The sequence below is a fragment of the Macrobrachium rosenbergii genome, chromosome 22 (assembly GCF_040412425.1).
Source record: "Macrobrachium rosenbergii isolate ZJJX-2024 chromosome 22, ASM4041242v1, whole genome shotgun sequence".
NCBI lineage: Eukaryota > Metazoa > Arthropoda > Malacostraca > Decapoda > Palaemonidae > Macrobrachium > Macrobrachium rosenbergii.
This window is the reverse complement of record NC_089762.1, coordinates 24,186,739-24,210,890: the sequence shown is the minus strand read 5'-3', so window position 1 is coordinate 24,210,890 and position 24,152 is coordinate 24,186,739. Positions and strand designations below refer to the sequence as shown.

General features: G+C 34.0%; 2 protein-coding genes across 2 annotated transcripts; one reads left to right on the top strand and one right to left on the bottom strand.

The window, feature by feature from the left end:
* Positions 1–3,962: 3,962 nt before the first annotated feature.
* Positions 3,963–6,374, bottom strand: LOC136850441 (uncharacterized). Its single transcript, XM_067124018.1, has one exon. The coding sequence runs from the start codon at positions 6,372–6,374 to the stop codon at positions 3,963–3,965; it is 2,412 nt and encodes an 803-aa protein (XP_066980119.1).
* Positions 6,375–13,287: 6,913 nt separating this feature from the next.
* Positions 13,288–15,994, top strand: LOC136850665 (uncharacterized). Its single transcript, XM_067124423.1, has 2 exons — positions 13,288–13,457; positions 14,707–15,994. Exons 1-2 carry the CDS (start codon positions 13,395–13,397, stop codon positions 15,829–15,831), a joined length of 1,188 nt encoding a protein of 395 aa, XP_066980524.1. The 5' UTR covers positions 13,288–13,394; the 3' UTR covers positions 15,832–15,994.
* Positions 15,995–24,152: the final 8,158 nt, after the last annotated feature.

Sequence of the window (24,152 nt, the reverse complement as noted above, 5' to 3'; positions counted from 1 at the left end):
TGGCCTACGTGTTGAGAGGTCGCGACGCCAGTCTTTCAATCAAGTTAATTATGTCCCTGACACGTGCGCCCTTGATGTGTCGCCTGCCACACTCCTCTAAAATGACTACGCCTTCATATGAAATCAATTTCAGGCCGATTAGTCATTTTAACACTTAATTTTGGAAAGTAAAACACGAAATATCTTCTGGATTTTAAAAACCAAATTTAAGAGTGAAACTATGACAGAAGTTATTCATTAAAATTCAGCTAATATATATACATAATTATATATATACATATATATATGCATATATATACATATATATGCATATATATGCATATATATACATACATATACACATATACATACATACATACATTACATACATATATATATGGTATACATATATATGAATTTTTGTTACATACATTACTGTATCTTAACCAGGCAGCAGTTCGGATCCCACTGGTGGTGGTGAAGCATTTATCAATTATAATTCCCCTTGGGTGAAGTTATTCCCGTGATACAGTGAAATGGATGTCAAAACTATATTTGTGGCTTAATATTTGTCAATAGGAAAAAATTCATGGCATATGTGACAAAAATTCATAATTAGCCAAGTGTTACCAACTTACCAATCAGCTATCAGGGTGGAAATGAGTTAATATCGATTTTTCAATGTACAAAACCCGAATTCGACAGGTATATGTAGAGCAGAGTCGATATTAACTTTTACCTCTCTTGATGGCTCATTGGTAAAGTCACTGTCCATAGCTGTGGCAGTTGTTCAAATCCCATTGCTGACAAAGCACTAATCAATTATATTTCCTTTTGAGTTAAGTTATTTGCAAGGGATAGTGAATTGGATATTAAACAATATTTGGTCGGTATACCTTTTCTATATTTGCTCTTGAGCGGAGTGCTTGGTACATGTTCATTATCTTTGTAGTCTTTTAATCTATGTTGCTAAGCTCTGACTTCTTCATCGCCACTATTCAAGCACTATCCCTGATCACTGGCTCTACCAAGGTGTTTATGGCTTTCACCATTGACCTGGAGTTGAATTTTGACTTGAGCATTGCCTTCATTCTCTGCATGTATTCTCTCCTCATTTTGTCCTTCATCTCTTTGGTGTTTCATTGCTTGTGCTTCTGTTTTCACAGTTGCTATTGTAACAATTCAAACTCCAGCTCCGACTGGAAAAGCAAAAGTTACAAGCTCTCAAAGGCCCCTATAGAAAACGCAGCCCTGTGCAGAAAAGGAAATAGAGAAGTGAAGGATAAACTTTGAAAGAGAAATAAGCATTAAACTAAAGTAAACAACTATGTGAAACAAATAAGGCCAAAGCAAATAACTAAGAAGTGAGACTTAGTGTCAGCCTGTTCCCATCCTGCCCTCTAAAAAGTACAGTAAGTTTCAACTTCCAAAATTCCAACAACTGTAAAGTACACTATTAAGAAGAACGTTCCACAACTTGTTCACAACAAGAATAAAACTTCTAAAATACATTGCAAGTAAATGAGTTCAAACAAATAAGAAGAATCTAATTCAAATTTATAGTAAAGAAAGATATTTTCCTTTGCACTTGGCTACACGTTGCTGTTCCTTGTTTGATACTTGAGGACAAACCACATGACACATATTGGTATGCTAAAGATAGTTTATATAACTTAACTTACTAAATAATGAGCTGTGGACGTGTGAAAGAGGGGATTATGAAACTACCGCCTCAATTAAGCTTATCAAAGGACCTTTCATGAAGTAGTTACCTACCATGTATGGTCTTTGCCACTGGATCAACCCGGTCATTAGAAAAAATTATCCCTTAAAAAAAATTCTCTCTTTTACAAAAAAATATCACATTTCAAGCTCCTCAAAGAGCACTACCAATTTGTGAGGGGTTGTTACTTTTCTCCCTCTGAAAAATAGAGAAAAAAATTCTTTAAGCTAAAGACTTTCTTTTTAGATTAGAGAACAAGAGGATGTCTAACCTCCAGGGGCGATAAAGGGAAACCGAATATACTGTGAAATGAATTGATAGATAATTAGGCATATGGACTTCAGAGGATTTATGGGAAGTTGGAATATTAATGACAGTCAAGTTATCAAGTGGCTAATTGGGTAATGATGGCCGTATACTCTTCACCAATATAAAAATAGATGAATATATGGCAGATGATCAGGTATCACTAGCATTCCGCTCAGAGCGGAAGCATTTAGTAGTCACTTTTGCGAGGACACACCACAGGGAACAAACTAATAACAAAACAACCAAAATATGGACATCACGGCACTGACAAGATGGACAATCTTTTCCTTCTGCATAGCAGTGGCTTCTGCTGTGAGTATAAACGGAACTTTTGAAGTTGTGGTCTCAAGAACTTTTCAAAAATGAAATCAACAATAATCAGCCTGAAACTGGCCAGTTAGGTAATTGTAGATTCAAAAAAATAAATCTAAATTAGTGAGAAAGTCAAATTTTGTTTGGTAAATAGTATGCTGAGAATCTGTAGCACATGAGAATGATAAAGAGAGATTAATTCCTTAGATTCTTTTAAGTCCCAAAAAGCCTTTCTTGCTTTCACGGATTTCCAAGAACTGTTGTAATTTTGTTACCTTTTATAGTTGTACAAATGGTGTTTTTTGTGTAAATTTAAATGGCAGCAGTTTTGTTGTCTATCAAGCATACAGTTTACAATGAGCAGTGTTCTCTGCTTGCATTGAATGTGCAGGCTCTACAGATAAACTACACTGTCATTTGCTAAAAAAAGTAAGCATGCTGTGCAATGTAAATAAACGCTAGCACATACGAAGCTTATAAATATTTCACTCTGAATATCCTCGATTGTGTACTTAAACCATAGCCTAGGATTGTCCACCATTACACCTCAGTTCCATAATATTTAATTTGATATAATGCAATTTTTTATAAAGCATGCACACCGTAAAAATGTGGTTTTATCCATAAGCACAGAAGTCAGTAACTTCACCAAACTTATGGAGTTGAAAGTTATCAAGAAAGTCAATAAGTTCTATGTTTATATTAAGCCATGAGATGATAAAATCGAGAATATTTCAAGAGCTTATTTTGCCAATAGGCTATTCGTCAGGATACGATGACACCCAAAGGCTACAAATTAAGTGGGGATCTCTTAAAAAATCTTACAGTTAATAAAGTACAGGATACTGATTTACTCAAGGAACTCATCCTTGTCTACAATGAGAGATTTACTCATAGCCTTCAAAAACATAAGTTCATAGAGAGGAAAAATACTGCTATAGGCATCACTTGTCAAAAACGGCCATTTGGTCTTGGGATGTTGGATTCAAAGCATAAATATATCATCATTGTTAACAGACTTCCAATGCATTCACTGATTTAAGTCAAGTTCCTCACTCTAAGGCAACGAATGCGTCAGAAATAATGCTGCTCACATCTGTGATTCCCTGCTTATCCAAATTCTGCCCAACAGCAGTCATTTTAATGGTATATATTTCGTCATTTCCTGTCTTATCAGTTTATAAGTTTACAGAACATACGGTTCTTTAAACTTATAATCAGCAATACTCATGAATGAACGTGTTGGCAGAAAGATGTGAAAAGAAATGCAACCCGACTGACATGGTAACAATCAGATAAAATTAAAAATTTTTTCATTACAGGTTTGTGGAGGAGATTTTACTGAAGTTTATGGTGAATTCATTAGCCCTCGTTATCCACGGAAATATCCAAATAACCAGAACTGTGTTTACACATTTAACACTGGCTATCCTATAAAGATAACTTGTCATGATTTCTTTTTGCACGGAAGAAATCGCCCGGGGCATTGTTTACAGGACTTCATGACGATTAAAGATTCTGACGATTTGGTAACCTACTGTGGATCTAATGGGCCAAAAGAATACATATCAACAACGAGTAAGGTATCAGTTATTTTTAAAAGTGATGCAAAGAAAAGGAGAACTGGATTTAAATGCGTTTACAAAAGTATGGTGGAAGGCTCTCCCACTGAAACTACCACTTCTATATATAGGCCATCAACTGCTACTATTACGACATCACTGCAAACAACAGCAACATCACCGACAGCTTTTCTGCCAACAACAACTAATGATCCAGTAACAAATTCAGTGCCGTCAATTACTATTACTGAATCAACACAGTCTTTTACAATGATGCCAACAACTCTCATGGAAAAAACGACTTTCTTGCCAACATCGACTAATGATCCGACATTAGCTACAATGCCTTCAGTAACTTTCAACCAACTAACGGAAGATTCTACACTGATACATAAAACATTTTCAGAAACAAGAACGTCTTCACTAATATCTACCAATGATCCAGTTTCCACTTCAGTGCCCTCAAGTACTATTACTGAAGCAACGGAAGCTTTTACAACTTCAGTGCCTTCAACTACTATTGCTGAATCAACGGACACTTTCACAATATTGCCTACAACTTTTATGGAAAAAAGTACTTTACTGCCATCATCAACAAATGGTGGAGTAACAACTTCAGTGCCTTCCACTACTATTACTGAAGCGACAGAAGCTTTCACAACACTGCCTACAACTTTTATGGAAAAGAGATTTTTTTCGCCAACATCAACCAATGACCCAGTAACAACTTCAGTGCCTTCAACTATTATTGGTGAATCAACAGACGCTTTGGCAACATTGCCTACATCTTTTATGGGAAAAAAGACTTTTCTGCCAACATCAACAAATGGTCCAGTAACAACTTCTGTGCCTTCAACTACTATTGCTGAAGCAACAGAAGTTTTCACAACATTGCCTACAATTTTTGGGGAAAAAAGAAATTTTTTGCCAACATCAACTAATGATCCAGTAACAACTTCAGTGCCTTCAACTACTATTGCTGAATCAACTGGCGCTTTCACAACATTGCCTGCAAATTTTATGGAAAAAAGGACTTTAATGCCAACATCAACCACTGATCCAGTAACAACTTCAGTGCCTTCAACTACTATTGCTGAATCAACGGATACTTTCACAACAATGCCTACAACTTTTATGGAAAAAAGTACTTTACTGCCAACATCAACAAATGGTCCAGTAACAACTTTAATGCCTTCAACTACTATTACTGGAGCGACAGCAGCTTTCACAACACTGCCTACAACTTTTATGGAAAAAAGAACTTTTCTGCCAACATCAACCAATGATCCACTAACAACTTCAGTGCCTTCAATCACTATTGCTGAATCAATGGACACTTTCACAACATTGCCTACAACTTTTATGGAAAAAAGGACGTTACTGTCAACATCAACCAGTGATCCAGTAACAACTTCAGTGCCTTCAACTGCTATTGCTGAATCAACGGACACTTTCACAACATTGCCTAAAACTTTCATGGAAAAAAGGACTTTACTTCCAACATCAACCAATGATCCAGTAACAACTTCAGTGCCTTCAGCAACTATTGCTGAATCATCGGATGCTTTCACAACACTGCCTAAAACTTTTATGGAAAAAAGGACTTTACTTCCAACATCAACCAGTGATCCAGTAACAACTTCAAAGCCTCCAACTACTATTGCTGAATCAACGGGTGCTTTCACAACACTGCCTAAAACTTTTATGGAAAAAAGGACTTTACTTCCAACATCAACCAGTGATCCAGTAACAACTTCAAAGCCTTCAACTACTATTGCTGAATCATCGGATGCTTTCACAACACTGCCTACAACTTCTATGGAAAAAAGGACTTTACTTCCAACATCAACCAGTGATCCAGTAACAACTTCAAAGCCTTCAACTACTATTGCTGAATCAACGGGTGCTTTTACAACACTGCCTACAACTTTTATGGAAAAAAGGACTTTACTTCCAACATCAACCAGTGATCCAGTAACAACTTCAAAGCCTTCAACTACTATTGCTGAATCATCGGATGCTTTCACAACACTGCCTACAACTTTTATGGAAAAAAGGACTTTACTTCCAATATCAACCAGTGATCCAGTAACAACTTCAAAGCCTTCAACTACTATTGCTGAATCAACGGGTGCTTTCACAACACTGCCTACAACTTTTAAGGAAAAAAGGACTTTACTTCCAACATCAACCAGTGATCCAGTAACAAGTTCAAAGCCTTCAACTACTATTGCTGAATCAACGGGTGCTTTCACAACACTGCCTACAACTTTTATGGAAAAAAGGACTTTACTTCCAACATCAACCAGTGATCCAGTCACAACTTCAAAGCCTTCAACTACTATTGCTGAATCAACGGGTGCTTTCACAACACTGCCTACAACTTTTATGGAAAAAAGGACTTTACTTCCAACATCAACCAGTGATCCAGTAACAACTTCATTGCCTGCAACTTCTATCACTGAATCAAAAGAGCTTCTGCAATACATACAATTTTTATGGAAGAAAGGACAACGTGGCCAACATCAAATAAAAATTGAACATTAACTGCAATCCTTTCAACTGCTATCACAGAACAAGCAAAAACTTCTACAATGATACTTATAACATTTATGAAAAAAACTGGTGCTACTTTGGCTTGTTATCTACGCGTCACTTACTACAAAGTGCTAGTACTAAACATGGCGGAAGCTCCTTGGAACGCCGTGTTTAGTACTAGCCCATCGGGGATCAAAGTATTATATACACCCATTTCTATGTTGTGTGGTCGACAAATTATATTAATAAACGATATCTTTGTGCAGCCGTCTAGTTTACATTTACTATACGGTGTTTAGCACTAGCACCTTGGAGTAGGAGATGCTTAGATAACAAGCCAAAATAGCACCAAAAAATTACTTATTGGACAACATGAACTTAAGACCAAACATCAACTGTAATGCCATCAACTCCTATAACTGGACCAAAAATGAACTACTGCTGCTGTAAAACCTACAAATATTATTGAAAAAAAAGTTGGCTAACAGTAAATAATTATACAATATAAATTAGAATGGGATTACTACCACAGTGCTTCAACCGTAACATCAACTACGACCACCGAACTACAAGGAGCCAACAAACTTCATCGAATTCTTCGGTCGGCAACAATTAATGGTTCACTGCTTTCTTGTACTATTACTACCAATACTGAGCCCTCGGACACTCACGAGGCTAACAAGTACTTTTTCTATTACCTCTATGTTTCTCAGCAACAATGATTCCAATCTCTGATGCATTCTCATTTACCACCGTTATAAAAATTGACAAACATATAAAAATTAATAAATGAACAATCGATTCTTTGTAAACTATGGTTCAACATCCACTAATGTATTGCATATTCAAAATTTGACCATGGTACCTATGAATATTATGGAGCACTGACACTTCAGCTATTTCTCATTTTATCACAATTCCTATTGACTTGATAATTGCTAGTTTATGTGTTAAAAGTAGTCAACTGCAGAAATTTATCTTTTCGGTAATTTTCCAACCACAGATTATCATCATAGGAATTAATTGCAAATTCTTTGGTTGCATATGAAGTGACCTAGGTTGAGTCAAGTAATAGTTAAACTTTTTTATTTTCTTTTCTTTCCTTCCAAAAAGATATAACATGAACATGCATGTTAAATGACCAATAAACTATTCCAAAATACAATCTGGTTTTGAAAAACACTATAATACAATGTGTAATGTGTACTCATTTTTCTTATTTAATGTGTGCATAATATAAAGGGTCTATGGAGAATGAACGCTATGATTGGACTTTCGCACAAGTGGCCTCCATGCAAGTATGCCGAATGAGGGTAACTTGGTCCAAGCTTCAGGGCAGTGTAACACCTCTAAGATTAGGACTTGTCCCCTCAACCCTCTCTATGATATTGACGTCATTTTGGGATGTGGGTCAGAACGTTCTGTCTTGACCCTCTCTGATATTACTATCATTTTTTTTACTATAAGAATATATTAGTAATAGTAATAAATTGCAGTTTAGTCAACTTTATGAATACAGTTTATTTTAGCAGAAAAATGTATTTTTACATGGTCCCTTTAGAATAGGACTGCACTACTCCAAATTTTAGATGCGAAAAGTGTATACATTTACGCAAAACTTCAAAGGATTTTTAATTTAAAATAGTATCGTTCACACCTTTCGGATCAAGTGCTACAAAACCAGAGGTTCAATATGCTTGTCACTGAAAATTCTCTAGCCAATAAATATTCGCCTCGTGAAGAATGTCAACTATGTTTTTGTATTTTTCTGTCAGCAATTACTTGGCCTATTTAATGTAGTATGCCAAAACTACATGAACGGTCAAACCGATGTTCATTATATTTATGGTTTTGAGAGTTCTTTTTGAGATGGAACAAGCTAAATTTTTATGACAGTGGTTGATCCAGTTATTTTGTAGGGTTAGTGTTACCGTTAATTTCGAACAAGTATGATATTAATTCAACTACATTATAATGCTTCTCAATTCACAAAAGATTAGCGTACAGCTGTATCAACTGTACAAAAATGAATATACTGATTAATTGATGTCAACGTCGTAAATATAAAACTCACAGATATCTGACTCAGCTGTAGCAGAGACACCTGTTAGCTATTAGAATCAATACATTGCCTGAAGTGTTTGTGGGCACTGCAGCTGCCAAAGATGGGCAAGATATCTGATGGTATGAAACCTGTGCCGAACTAATTTTTCTTCAACATGCAAATATGAATCTGACAGCCATTGCTGATACAACTATGACCATACACGTTTAACGTGCTGATGAATGTAGGCTCATGAAACTATGGCACTAGCATGGGAGTTGGTACTTCTTCAAATGGCACTCAGGGTGCGTGTTCCACAGAACTCAAGGTTTGTTCAATGAACGAGGATAACATGCAAACAGACGGTACTGGCTATAGTGCAGAGGTTATAGGTTCAATCAATCATCAAGAAATCAATCAAAATACACGGGCCTTTTGGGGTGCCTCATAGTGGGGGAGGGTTGTGTTCCGTAGAACTCTCAGTCAATCAATTCTGGCACTCAATGCGAGAGGGGTAATACTTGAGCGGGGGGTGGGGGGGGGGAGTTACTACAGAATTCACAGCTGTTGTGCTATTTAAAAAGCTCGTCATGAGCGTGTTCAATCAAGGTTCAATCAAGAGGGGCTCGTCATGAGCGGGTTCATCAATCAATCAAAGGGGCCTCGTCATGAGCGTGTTCATTAATCAATGAAGGCAGCTCGTCATGATCATGTTCACAAATCAATAATCAATCACATAATAGGGGTAAACATCAATGGAGTTTTAGTAAGATGAGAGATGTAAATTATTATCAGGAGTGGCTTACTCGTGGTTGGGGTTTTTTAACTTTAGTTTTGCCTCTTTGGCATAATATTAAAATGTGTCCTATATCACAAATGAATGAGATGAATGAAATGCGTAAACGATCGTTTTGGTAGGAGAGCATAACGGAACTTCCGAGTCTTATGAGAGGATTTTGGAACTTTAGCAAAAAATACGACACTTTTCGTTCAATCTCTCAGCAGACTGGGTTTCTGCGCATGCTCGCCTCATTCAGAGCATGTGCAGCTCTTCTGTCAAGTGGTACAGGGGTGAAGGAGTGAGGCTGCATCACCTCTCGTTTCGTTCTCTCAGAATCTCAAGTCGTTCTTTCTCAGAGGCGCCGGACAGCAGCTCCATTTTAGAGTCTCTGACCCGTGGGTCACAGATGCATGATGGGAGTACAAGCCATGCAGTTCCCATGGTCCCAGATCCATGATGGAAGGTAGGCCCATGCGGTCCCCATGTGGCATCGCACCTTAATCTGGCTACAATCCTTGGACGGTAGGAGCTGTCCACACCCAAATTTTCTCCTTTCTAATGGTGTCCTCTGGCTATGCCGGTGGACGTTAATCAGCTAATACGAACGGCAGATCCTCTGAAAAAGGAAGAGAGAGCGAGAATCACCATTTCCAGGAAAAAGGGAATTAAGATCTGAGAGGGAGGGGCGGGGTTGCCTTTAGATGAGGACTAAGGAACTGCAAATCTGGGAGAGTTGAGTTCTAGTTGACCTGACAAACAGTTCTGTTCTCGTTGGTTATTCGTTTTATTCTAATTTGAGGCTAGTGGGATGGCTTTGTACTAGATATGCAAATGCAATCATGCCGATTCTTGTAGCATATATACAGTAATTATATACAATTTATATATATATATATATACATAATTATATATATATATATATATATATATATATATATATATATATATATATATATATATATATATATATATATATATATAATATGTAGAATCTACTGGTCACTTTTATATGCTTTCTTTGATGCTTTTTTGATATATAATACAAATTCCAGACGGAATATATAATAGCCTAAATATAACCGCGTTACCATATCACAACATTGAGGTCACGTTGCCAGGTCGGCAATGACCTCCTTTGTGAATATGGTAACGCGGGTTCGATTCGCGACCGCTATTCACAGGCTCTTCAATTTCTTCCGTATATTTATCGCCAGTTACAAGCATATATGAAGAATTCGAGAAGTTAAAAGGGCATTGTGGCTATTAGAATTACACTTATATATATATATATATATATATATATATATATATATATATATATATATATATATATAAATATATAATATATATATAAATTATATATATATATATATATATATATATATATATATATATATATATATATATATATATATATATAAAATATACATGTGTATATATATATATAATATATATATATATATACAAATTATATATAATATAAATATAATATATATATCATATATAATTATATATATATGTATATATATATATATATATAATATATATATATATATATATATATATATAATATATATATATATATTATATATATATATATATAATATATATATATATATATATATATATATATATATATATATACATATATATATAATTATATATGATATATATATATATTTATATTATATATAATATATATATATATATATATATATATATATATATTATATATATATACACATGCATTGTATATTTTATATATAATATATATATATATATATATATATATATATATATATTATATTATATATAATTTATATATATATGCACATATATAATATATATATATATATATATATATATATATATTATATATATATATATATATATATATATATATATATATATATATATATATATATATATATATATATATATATATATATATATATATATATATATAATATATATATATATATATATATATATATATATATATATATATATATATATATATATATATATATATATATATAGAAAGACAAAATCCACGAAAGAAAGGGAAACACTGGAGTGAGTGCTGCGAGGCCTTCGACTGGCGTCCTATACTTAGCAGACTAAAGAAATTTAAAAGTAAGTTTACAAAGAAAGCTCATAAATGACAGGCGGGGATTACAAAGGAAAAAACATGTACCTGGAATCCAACACAATTGAAGAATTAGTAGAACTGCCAAAAAAGGGTTAAATATTTCGGAGGTTTTACAAAGGATTAGGATCAACAGTTCAGAAGCAGGGACAGGACAATCAAAAGATTATACAAGGAGGTGACTGACCACCAAAAAATGTTAGTAACAACAAAATAATTCTCTTTTTTTTGTAAACAATAACAATTTTTGCAAGATGAACATTTTTACAATCAAAAAGTTAATATTAAACGTACGGACACATAGAAAATATATATAAGGTAACTAATTTGTAATTAAGTCAGTGATTTTATCTTTTAGGTCATTCTTGAACATTTTTCGAATACAAGGGTCGAATACTGAATATAGCATTGGATAATTATCCAGTTTTGACTGAATACTTATGTTGCTTTACATATACATCTAAATCTTTGCTATATTGGCCAATATAAAAAGAGGGGCAGTCCAAACATGGAATTTTATATATTATGTTGTTGTTTTATTTAGGGATATTTTTTATTAACATTCCTTTTAGCGTGTTATTATGGGAAAAAACAAGGTCGACATTAAAAGATTTTAACAATGATTTTATGTTTTCAAAAACACTAAAATAAGGCAGGCTAAGAATGTTCTTAAGGGTTTCTTTCTCCATGTTACTTTCACTATAGAACTTTTTGTGGGTTTTATTATAACAAATATCTAGTATATGTGTAGCATAACATAAATCTCTCCCTAAAAACTAGGGGGAAAAATTGATATTTTGATACTAGGGTGATGAACTGAATAAAAATGGATATAAGTTAACTTGTTGGTTGGTTTCCTATAAATACTGAATTTGCATTGAAATGGTTCCCTGTGTATTAAAACATCTAAGAAAGGGCGGCAACTGTTTTTTTCTAATTCTACAGTAAAACTTCCTAAATATTTAATCCTGTTTTGGCAGTTCTACTAATTCTTCAATTGTGTTGAATTCCAGGTACATATTTTTTTATTTATAATCCCCTTCTGTCATTTATATAAGCTTTCGTTGTGAACTTGCTTTTATATTTCTTCAGTCTGCTAAGTAAGGACGCCAGTCGAAAGGCCTCGCAGCACTCCAGTGTTTCTCTTTCCTTTGTGGATTTTGTCTTTATTTACATATTCATCATATTCCATATTTTCGTGATTCGGTTATAAACACACACACATATGTATATATACTGTATTATATATATATATATATATATATATATATATATATATATATTGTGTGCGTGTATGTGAGTATAACTGAATCTCTGCTAAATAAAGGACGATATCGAAAGGCCTTGCAGCACTCCATTGTTTCTCTTTCCTTTGTGAATTTTGTCATTATTAAATACATATATATATATATATATATATATATATATATATATATATATATATATATATATATATATATATGTATATATATATATATATATATGTATATATATATGTATATATATATATATATATATATATATATATATATATATATATATATATATAATATATATGTGTGTGTGTGTGTGTGTATGTGCATGTGGGCATACTATGATATATCTCAGCACGTAAGACAAATTGAACCATTACGGAGTTGAGTATCAGAATAAAATCTCATAAATACTTGCATTTACTTGTCATCTGGCTTTTGAAACGTATATGAGCATTTTTCAACATCGACGAAATAGTGCAACGTGAAATGTTAGCCAGGACATTAAGCGGGTCTTCACTGAATGCAAATTAAGTATTTATGATTGATTCCCCTTGTCTCACGTCGCCCACACAGATTACTGTTAAAATTCAAGGTTTCACGTCACATGCTAGGTATATAAACCCTCACCAGAGGGCTCTACTCACACCAAATAACTACCGAAGCACAAGAGAAGCACTGACCACTGACCCTTGATTACTGAAAGCAAGTCGTCCTGATTGAAGATCACTGTCAGGAGGAAACATGAAGAATCTCCTGATTACCACATGGATTGCTTTCCTCTTTTACCCTTATGGGATATCGGCCGTAAGTATCGGTTTCATCTAATTTGCAATTTCGAGAAAGACTGCTAGTTATTTGAGTAATATATGACTTTTTTTCTCTAGCTGCCATCAAGTTATAGTCACTTTTTATAACAATATTTTTGTAGTATAATTTTTGATGTTAGTGAGGTTACCTGAACACGCTGTAGTAAAGCCTTAAGGAAGCAAAGAATATGGGGGAGGGACGGAGAAGTTAAGTCCATATTAAGAGAATATGACGCAATCTGGTACTCTGCCTTTCGAACAACCATTTCCTCATTAAGGGAGGACTTGTGCCGTGTAGTTTTTCCAGGTATATTATCCATTCATCAAGAGAGAGAGAGAGAGAGAGAGAGAGAGAGAGAGAGAGAGAGAGAGAGAGAGAGAGAGAGAGAGAATATGAAAGTTCATCATTAGATTTGAGTATACAAATGCTCGGATGTAACAGCAAAATCAATTTGGCATGGTTTGGGATACAAAAAGAAACAGAATCGCTGAAATCACAATAAAGCAATCTGGGAAGGACTAACGTGAAATGAGGCTTGCTTCCAACAGGGTCCTCAGTTTAGTCGCTTATTGATCGAGTCAGAGTTTTTAAAATCATTTTCGGAACAATAATAGGATAACTGGGCGGAAACACAATCACCGCAATCGGTGTCTGCTAGATGATTATTACTGCTGTACCTTATGATCATTATTAACTACTTTAGCAGCAGAAGTAGTAGCAGTAGTAGTAACAAAAGTAACCGCCGTATGTTAATCACAGTAATATTCCTGATACTGCTTGCTGTATTGGGTCTTTTGGACTTGAAGTTGGACATTTTTGCTATTTGTCAACCATTACTTAATGACTACAGCTACCTTTCCCAACCCAGCGTGAGTTGAATAAAATCTTAATCTTCAGATCTCAGTCTTTCATATTTTGTCATCTTTTTGTCTGACTACTGTCTTATGATTTTGTCACTGGGCTACAACTTCAGTGAATAAAGTTACAGACCACTTCAACTATATCAATTTTTTTGAGGCTTCCTCAATGTACAGAAAATCACTGAACATAAAATAAACACTCATAATTTAGTTTCAGTCCTTGGTAAGAATGATCTCACAACTCACTTCCAGTATTTTTCTCTCATCGATTTGTTGTTCAGAAATGCGTCTTTTAATACTGATTTCATTTTGATCTTATATTTATAACCTGACCATTACTTTCTTCATATGTCATACCTACGATGTCATTTTCTTGTCTATTTCAGGCCTGTCAACAAGCTTTCAGTGAATCCTCTGGAATATTTACCAGTCCTAATTATCCTACCAAATATCCATCTTCGACCACCTGTACTTATGTATTTAATACTGGATCCAAAATTTCAATAACTTGTCAGAAATTTAATCTTCAGGGAAAAAGAGCCTCAGGAAGTTGCCGAGACTTCTTACAGATTAATGATACTAACATTCTGTCAACTAAATACTGTAGCACTATAGGTCCACGGAATTACATTACCACCACAGCTTATGTCACAGTCATTTTCAAGTCTGATGCTAGTATAAACAGGCCTGGGTTCAAGTGTACTTATAGAAATGTTTACACAGCAGCAGCAGCAGTAGCAACAACAACTACCTCTAGTACTGCTGTCCCAGACTTGCTGGAGAAAGCTCTCAATGCATACAACAGTGGCTCTTGCTCTACAAGCACACAAAATAAATGCGGGTGCACTAATCCTGTTTCAGGATTCTACAGTACTATCACTGGTAATTACCGGATTGTGGCAGCTACTGGCATACCCAACCATGTATTTGACCAAGGCCAACAAAAGCCAAATCCGAACAAAGCCTGTGAGTACAGAAGTTTTATGGCCATCCCAGTGAATCCAGTCAAAGGCTCCACCTACAAAGCGTATGAAGTGGGGCCTGTGGGAATTGCAATTTCTGGAGGGTTTTTCTACAACCCTTTAAGCAGCCCTCAAGGAGACATTGCAGTTTTCAATGAGCAAGCAAGTTATGACACCTGCAACGGACGCACCGACCAGAACTGCCGCTACTACTATGATCAGGTTCCTGTGTGCATAGCTGGCAACTCTAGCTGTGCAAATGTTGGTTACATGACAGATGGGTTCCCTGTGTACACATTCTGCACCCATCCAACTAAAAACCGTTATCTCAAGAGTTGTTATTACAAGACAAGTGGAGATGGATGTAATCAAAACAATTTCACCTTTAATACAACTGCCAAGAATAATGGTGACTGCGATTTGGATGAAGCCAATGGCTTCACCTTTCCTGATGAACGTGGGTATGCTTACATCTTCACTGCGGACTACCCATTCATCACGCCTGGTTATTACGGCACACAACTAAGCAACATTTGTTATTTGTATTAGCTAGATCATTCAAGTAGATGCTGTCATTTAGTATGAAATTATTTTGCTCTAAATTGGGGTTCATCCGGATAAAATTTTCCATACTGTGCATTGTAATAAAATTGTAGTGTATCAATAAATTGGAACTGCACTAATGAATAAAAAAATTATCTTACAAATCCAACCACCGAACTTTTAGATTAAAATAGTTGACCTCTTTTATCCAACATGTAATGAAAAATTTCAAAGGTTCATCTCTTTTTTGTTGTCATCAAATTCTTATATTATGAGTCATGTCTCATAGTTAATGCTGTTTTAATACTATCAAATTTTTAATTACTGTAATCTAAAAAGCAACATCTTCATAAATGCTATCTCTATTGCTTTTGTCAAATTTTCCAAGTTGTATGTCATAAGTCTATATAACATATTGTCACGATGCGTATCAAGTACCTGGTTATTACACAACTAACCTCAAAATTCAAAAAATATACCTCACTTTAGCCAGATACCTGAACTCTCATAACATTAATTATTACGACTGAGTACTCTAAAGGTAACAGTGATCCCTTAGGAAAAACTTATTTATTACTTGAAAAATCAAACTAAATGTATCAGAATATGTGTGAGGTATCAAAAATTAAACTAGAAATATTCTAGAGAAGAAGGGCATCACTCCATCAAAAACTCTGTTTCCCTGGTCTTAATTCACTTTAGCAAAACTAAAAGAACAAAACATGTTTATCACTTTGCCTTATGCACACACAATCAATCTTATTCACTGGTGATCAATAAATGAAACACTGTTTTTCTTAAATTGTTAAATACAAAAATTTATATTTAAATTCAAAGTTTCTAATTAGAATTCACAATCTGAAAAATTTATTATTACTTGAAAATAACACAACACTTAATTAATTCTTGAATTAAATTATGAAACAAAACTAATTCATAAAAACTTTATCAGGAATTTAAATTAATCAAGCAAAATTTAAACTATCAAGAATTACTCAAGATTTGAAAAGAAAATCTTAATAAATGAAATCAAGTATGCAATGTTAAATTATACCAAGAAATATTTAACATGCTACGTAAATAAATGTTACATCACAAACATAAAAAATGTGAAAATATAAAGAGATTGTAAATAGAATAACACACAAAAATACACATAAGATTTACCAATAATGATTTCACTTGTTCAAAATTTTCCTAACTTATCATACCATGTTATTAACAAGTAAAATTCACGTTACCTTACACAAACTTGTAAAAACCTCTGTAAATCACTTGCTGCAGCTGCATTACCACAAAACACACTTTTTTACCAGGCGCCGTTACAAACTAAATAACTTTGCTAAATTCAGATCTCAAAAGTTAATGCTAATATGTGACCACAAAACACTACATTAAAAGTAATCTCTTTCTAAGAACGAGAGAGAGAGAGGGAACCAAATCAACTGGTCTCAGAAATCAGAATGAAAAAAATTTTAGAATTCCAGTAACATGTGAAACAATTACATGATGTCATTAAAGCATTTTGGGTACGAGATACAAAAGTTCTAGAAGCAGGGAGGTGACGTCATTAAAGGGGTTTGGGTGCGAGATACAATGGAGAAGCTTCTAGAAGGAAAATGACGTCATCCCAGCAAAACGTTTTGAACGCAATCTTACAAAACATGGTGTAACTGATCAAGACAGGTATTTTTTCTCTCGGAGTGGCGTATGTGACTCGACCAACGTATGTAACAACATGAAATCACTCATCTTGAGCCCGTATGGGACGAATCGGCATTTGTTATCCCAAACCTGTCATCACTAACCCAAAACAAAGCGCTCTCTCTTATCTCAACTGATGACAATTGAAATGAAACAAGTCCTTGGTGGACACACACGTGTTCACATACTACGCTTTTATCAAGAAAGATATTCGTTCTAAACTACGTTACTATTAAAATTGTATTATCAATTCTAAATTACGCTATCAAGTATTCAATCATTAGTTCTTTTGAGATCAGATGCCAAACTAAATATGGCACTTCAACAATCATTATCATTACACATAACACATGAAAAAAAGTAAATATGTCAAAATTATAGGAGGATATACGTATTACAAGGCAATATCATGAAAATATCTAAAGTACTTCTTGATTTCTTCACGCTTTTTGTATATGCTTTCCACTACAAAGCCTAAGACCATTATGAACAAATACTGATATCCATGGCAGGATTAGAGCGTGCACCTGATATGTCAGATGAGGTTATCCTAACCACTTGACCATGAAGAAGGTCATTGTGGCTATTGCAAATACATGTGCATCTGGCAAAAAAGTGATAGTCAGTACCAATTAAGCTGACCTTGTTCCAGCAAACAGACAAGTGGTTTTATTATATATGCCTGAGTTACTTAGCATTTTTAGGATTGCTGTACCTTAAAAAATATATACACGATATGTAAACATTTCATTCTGTGAGCTTTGAATTTAGTTTTTGCAGGAAACTGAATTTTCTCTGCTAAAAAAATGCATACAATCACCATTCTGTAAGAGTGACGTCAATGCAGGATACTAAAAAGACAAAGAAAGCAGCAAGCAACAAAGCTTATTATTACATGATGTGAATTCATGTAAACTGGAAATTGGGTCTGATTCCACTCCAAACTTATTGATGGGATCAAGTTCCAAAGACCAGGTTACTACCCTCTCAGAAGCTGGCGTTATCCGAAATTTAATGGTGCCCGAGGGAACATTAAGTTTAATTTAAACTGTCAAATTAAATTTCTTTTTAATTAAATTTCCATAATCATTCGTGATGTAAACTTTTTGCAATAATATTTTACAAAACCTACACTAAAGTAAAAATCTTTTCAGCTTAACCTCAAACATTCAAGCTTATGCTGCTTATGCTGACCTGGCAATAACTCTGTAATGGTTAACTCATACATAGGATGCTCCGAGTACTATGATTTATTGTTGATATTCGGTCCACTTTTAATGGTGTGTGAATGAATGGTGGGTGGACGGAAATGTGTTTACAACAGTAGGCCCAGAGGTGACCCAGGCCAAGTGACACCGGTAATGCTGGAGGCGCTCAAGCATGTGATAGTGAGGGTGCTTTTGACTAATTACCAAGCTAGCTAGTTAAACCTGGGTTCAGTCGGAAGTTAGGGCCATAAAGGTCCCCTCCCCTCCTCAAAACACAAAGAAATGGAATACCTGTGAAGAAAATCACATGCTTATACGCCATACAGGCACTTTACTTATATGCTTGAATTTGTAAAGGAGTATGGCAGCTCAAATATGTTTTAAAACACGTAAACGTTCCACACTTATATTTATTTAGATACCGAGCAATGTGAATTCATGATACTAAATCACAGAAATCTGAATGATTTAAAATTAAGTCAAGAAAGAAATATGTTGCACTTTGGTTATCCTATGTATGGGATGACCATTACACAATTATGCCGGTTTAACATAAGCTTGAATGTTGAAGCTGAAAAGGTTTTTACAATTCCACACATTTACTAAGATGAGTTTTCATGGTGACAGTATGGTACTGAGCTGCGAGCACTTTCAAATAAGGAATAAGGATGAGCACGGGTTCATTCATTTTCATCTACATGAACATATTTGGTGTGCGTGTCTGTGTGTGTGCATGCATATGAAACGCAGTACAAATCCTGACCAATTTCATCATTCAACTTTACGTTATACATGCCAGGGTAACAGAAAACAACGCACAACAGCTGAGATAATTATTGGCAATTGGGAGCAGAAGCCCTAACCTTATTTATGACCGAGGGTGAGTGTCCGCATAAAGGACGTGTCTATACTACAGTAAACAACGTCACAAACAGGTTCAACATCCACTAATGTATTGTGCATTCAAAATTTGACCATGGTACCTATGAATATTATGGAGCACTGACACTTCAGCTATTTCTCATTTTATCATAATTCCTGTTGAGCTGATAATTGCTAGTTCATGTGTTAAAAGTAGTCAACTGCAGAAATTTATTTTTCCTGTATTTTTCCAAACACAGATAATCATCATAGGAATTAATTACAAATTCTTTGATTTCATATGAAGTGACCTAGGTTGAATCAAGTAATAATTAAACTTTATTTTCATTTCTTTCCTGGCAAAAAGATATAACATGAACATGCATGTTAAATGACCAATAAACTATTCCAAAATACAATCTGGTTTTGAATAACACTATAATACAATGTGTAATGTGTACTCATTTTTCTTATTTAATGTGTGCATATTATAAAGGGTCTGTGGGGAATGAACTCTATGATTGGACTTTCACAAGTGGCCTCCATGCAAGTATGCTTGGAATGAGGGTAACTTGGTCCAAGTTTTTCAGGGCAGTGTAACACCTCTAAGATTAGGACTTGTCCCCTCAACCCTCTCTATGATATTGACGTCATTTTGGGATGTGGGTCAAAACGTTCTGTCTTGACCCTCTCTGATATTACTGTCATCTTTTTTACTGTAGGGATATATTAGTAATAGTAATAAATTGCAGTTTAGTCAACTTTATGAATACAGTTTATTTTAGCATATAAATGTATTTTTACATGGTCCCTTTAGAATAGGACTGCACTACTCCAAATTTTAGATGTGAAAAGTGTATATATTTACGTAAAACTTCAAAGGATTTTTAATTTAAAATAGTATCGTTCACACCTTTCGGATCAAGTGCTACAAAACCAGAGGTTCAATATGCTTGTCACTGAAAATTTCTATTATTATTATTATTAAAATAGTTTAACCAGACCACTGAGCTGACTATCAGCTCATAGGGCTGGCCTCCTGAAGGATTAGGATGGAATGACAAGTCTAGGCTAGAAGAAGCTCCAGCACTGGGACCTAATAAGTCACTTGTCAATGATGATGAATGAAAATGAAATTAAAAGCTGTAAAAAGGTATAATACGCCATACGGGAACACACTCACACAATAAATACATTTAAATTCATGTTTCCATACATACTCACTAAAAAGGTATATAAAAATTCAAAATAAATTAGGTAAAATCATAAAATTTACTTGTTTCAAAATTCATTATTCTGATTTTTTTTCTTATATTTTTCCAATTAATTTGCAGCTTTCATAAACATTAAAATGGGTGCTATTGAGAACGTTGAAGATTCTGACAAAATTTCTTCTATCGGTCTATTTCCGAAATTTGATGATCGCTGCAGGTTATATTGTGGACATTCACACAGTATATGCTTAACTGTTATCAGCACATTGCAATCTGGGCATTTAGAAGAGGGCCACATGGACTGTTCATTAGTGTCCATGTGTCAATCGAGTATGGCCTATTCGAAGACGTGTCAGAATTACTTGTGCTTGTCTTTTTCTCTGTATGATGAACTCCATTTTCCAACACTGGATTTTATCTGTTTTAATTTATTATTTTCAGGTTCTTCGTTCCATATATTTGATTAATTTTTTACAAGGACTGTTTTTATATATTTTGTATAGTCACTGATAGGGATGTCTACATTTGTTCTTGTCATGTGGACTGCTTCTTTAGCTGCTTTATCAGCCTCTTCATTTCCTTAATCCCTACATGGGCAGGGATCCAACATATTTCAATATTTTTCCTTATTATACAATTTATGGAGAGAGAACTTTTATATGTTGTACAATATTATTTTTTTATTTGCTTTGAATAGTTTCTATAGCACTCCTGAGTCGCTATAAATTACAAAATTATTATATGAGACTTCTCTATTATTTTTATGGCTTGATACTATTGCACATAACTCAGCTGTAAATACAGAAACTTTGTCTGGGAGAGAGAACTGATACGTTTTGTTTTGGGATACCGCGGCATATCCCACTCCGTATTGTGACTTAAATCCGTCAGTATATATTGCGTAATGTGGATCTTTTTGATAATATGCTCTGTTGCATGTTGTCTATGGTATTCTGGAGTATATGAATGATTTTTTGATAAATATTTCAAGTGTGTACAAATTCTCATTTTATTCATTGTCCAAGGAGGAGGCAATTTTATTATTACAGGTAATTGTATATGTATATTTAGCGACTCAAACAATCTTGTAGCTCTAATTGGGAAAGAAGGTGGATGATTGTTTATAAACACATCTCTTTAATCCAAATAATTTTTAGTTGGAGAATCATTTGTCTGAATTCTCAGAGCACTCTTCATTGTTACTAGCTCTCTATGGAGAGACAGAGGTAGTTCACCACATTCAACTTGTAAAGATGATGTTGGTGATGATCGAAAAAGCTCCTGAACATATTCTAAGGCCCTCATTATGAACTGGGTCTACTGTTTTCAGCGTTGCGTCTGATGCCGAGCCATATATTTCACTTCCATAATCAACGATAGACAGCACTGTTGCTTTATACAATAAAGTAAGGGTATGTCTATCGGCTCCCCCAAGCAGTGTTTGATAGTTTTTTAATTAGGTTTAATGCTCTTTTACATTTTGATTTCATGTATGTTATGTGGGCTTTCCAGTTCATATGAGTATCAAATACTAATCCTAAAAATTTTGCTGTTTGGCCAATTGGTATACTATGGTTTCTGATTTTCAAGTCTATTTTTCTCCTTTTTTCCATTTTTTTTTTATAAAACATGATTGCTTAGGTTTTTCTATGGAAAATTTAAAGCCTACAGATAAAGCCCATTCATCTATTTTTATTATGCTTTTATTAATGATTCGTTCTGCATGTTTTATTCGAGATGCTGAATAATATATGGCAAAATCATCCATATACAGGTTACTTTTAATACCAATAGGTAGATTATTACTGATATCATTGATTGCTAAAGTAAACAGCGTGCCACTACAGGACGCTTCCTGTGGAACACCATTTTCTAAAAGAGGAAATGTTCTAGACAGAACATCATCAATTCTCACCTGAAAACTGCGATTTGTCAAGAAGTTTTGGATAAACATAGGTAAATGTCCACGGATGTTATTTTCATGTAACGCTTTTAATATTGCATACCTCCATGTAGTATCATATGCCTTTTCAATATCAAAAACACGGCTATAGTAATTTGTTTTCGTTCAAATCCTCTTCGTATGTGATCTTCTAAGTTAGATAGAGAATCCAGTGTCGATCTGTTACATTGTGATCCAAATTGTGTGGAGTCAAAATTTTGTTTTCTCGAATGTGCCATGTTAGTCGAGCATTTACCATTTTTTCTAGTAATTTGCATAGACAACTAGTTAAAGAAATTGGTCTGTAATTGTTTACATTACTGGGATCTTTTCCTGGTTTGGGGATAGGAATAATTATAGCTTTACGCCATTCATTAGGAAATAAATTTCGAAGCCATAAGTGGTTATAAAACTCTAATAAGTATGCCTTTGCCAAAGGTGCTAAGTGGCAGATCATTTCAAAACAAATACTGTCACCTCCAGGGGCAGATTTATTGCTGTTCAACAATGCAAATTCTAACTCATCCATATTAAACTTTCTATTATAATAAATATCTTCTATGGTTTCAAAATTTATTGTTATTAATTCTATATTATTTTTCCTAGTTCGGAAATGCTCATCTAAATTTTTGTCGCTACTTACTTTTGCTAAACTTTCACCTATTACATTACTTATTTCTTTAGGATCAAGCATTCTTTTCCCATCTTTTATTATGGCATGTCTAGGTGGTTTAACATGGGTACCATTTATTTTCCTAAATTTTTCCCATATTTTTTGTATGGGAGTATTATTAGAGAGATCTGATACATATTTTCTCCATGAAATGATTCTTCCTTGAATTACTTCTCTTTTAAATTTTTGCAGATACTTTGTTATATAGAGGTTTTAATGTATTAATTTCTAATAATAATATAGTCAGTTTTTGTAAGTTTTCTAATATCGGTAATGATTTATTTATTTTACTGAATTTTCTATTCAAATTATCCAATCGTCTCCCAATTTGGTGTTTTACTTTTATTAATTCTGTTAGTTTTTCAGACCACCATGGGACTTTGTGTTTTGTTGGATGAGATTTGATTTTGTATTGCTTTATCAGCTGCATTTGTAATGAAATCAACAAGAAATTTATTAGTTTTATTGTGGTCTTTTGAATATTCAAATGGTGGGATATCCCTAGTGTGGAATTCATATTGCTCCCAATCTGCTTTATAAATGTTATATTGAGGGACATGCTTGTGGGGTTATTTTGTAAAAATGAAATTAATATTGGGAAATGGTCACTTGTATGCAGGTCGTCAACTGTATTCCAATCTAATCTATCTACTATTTTTGTTGTACATAGAGTTAAGTCGATTGAGGAAAATGTTCCATGTGTTTTAGAAAAATATGTGTTGATT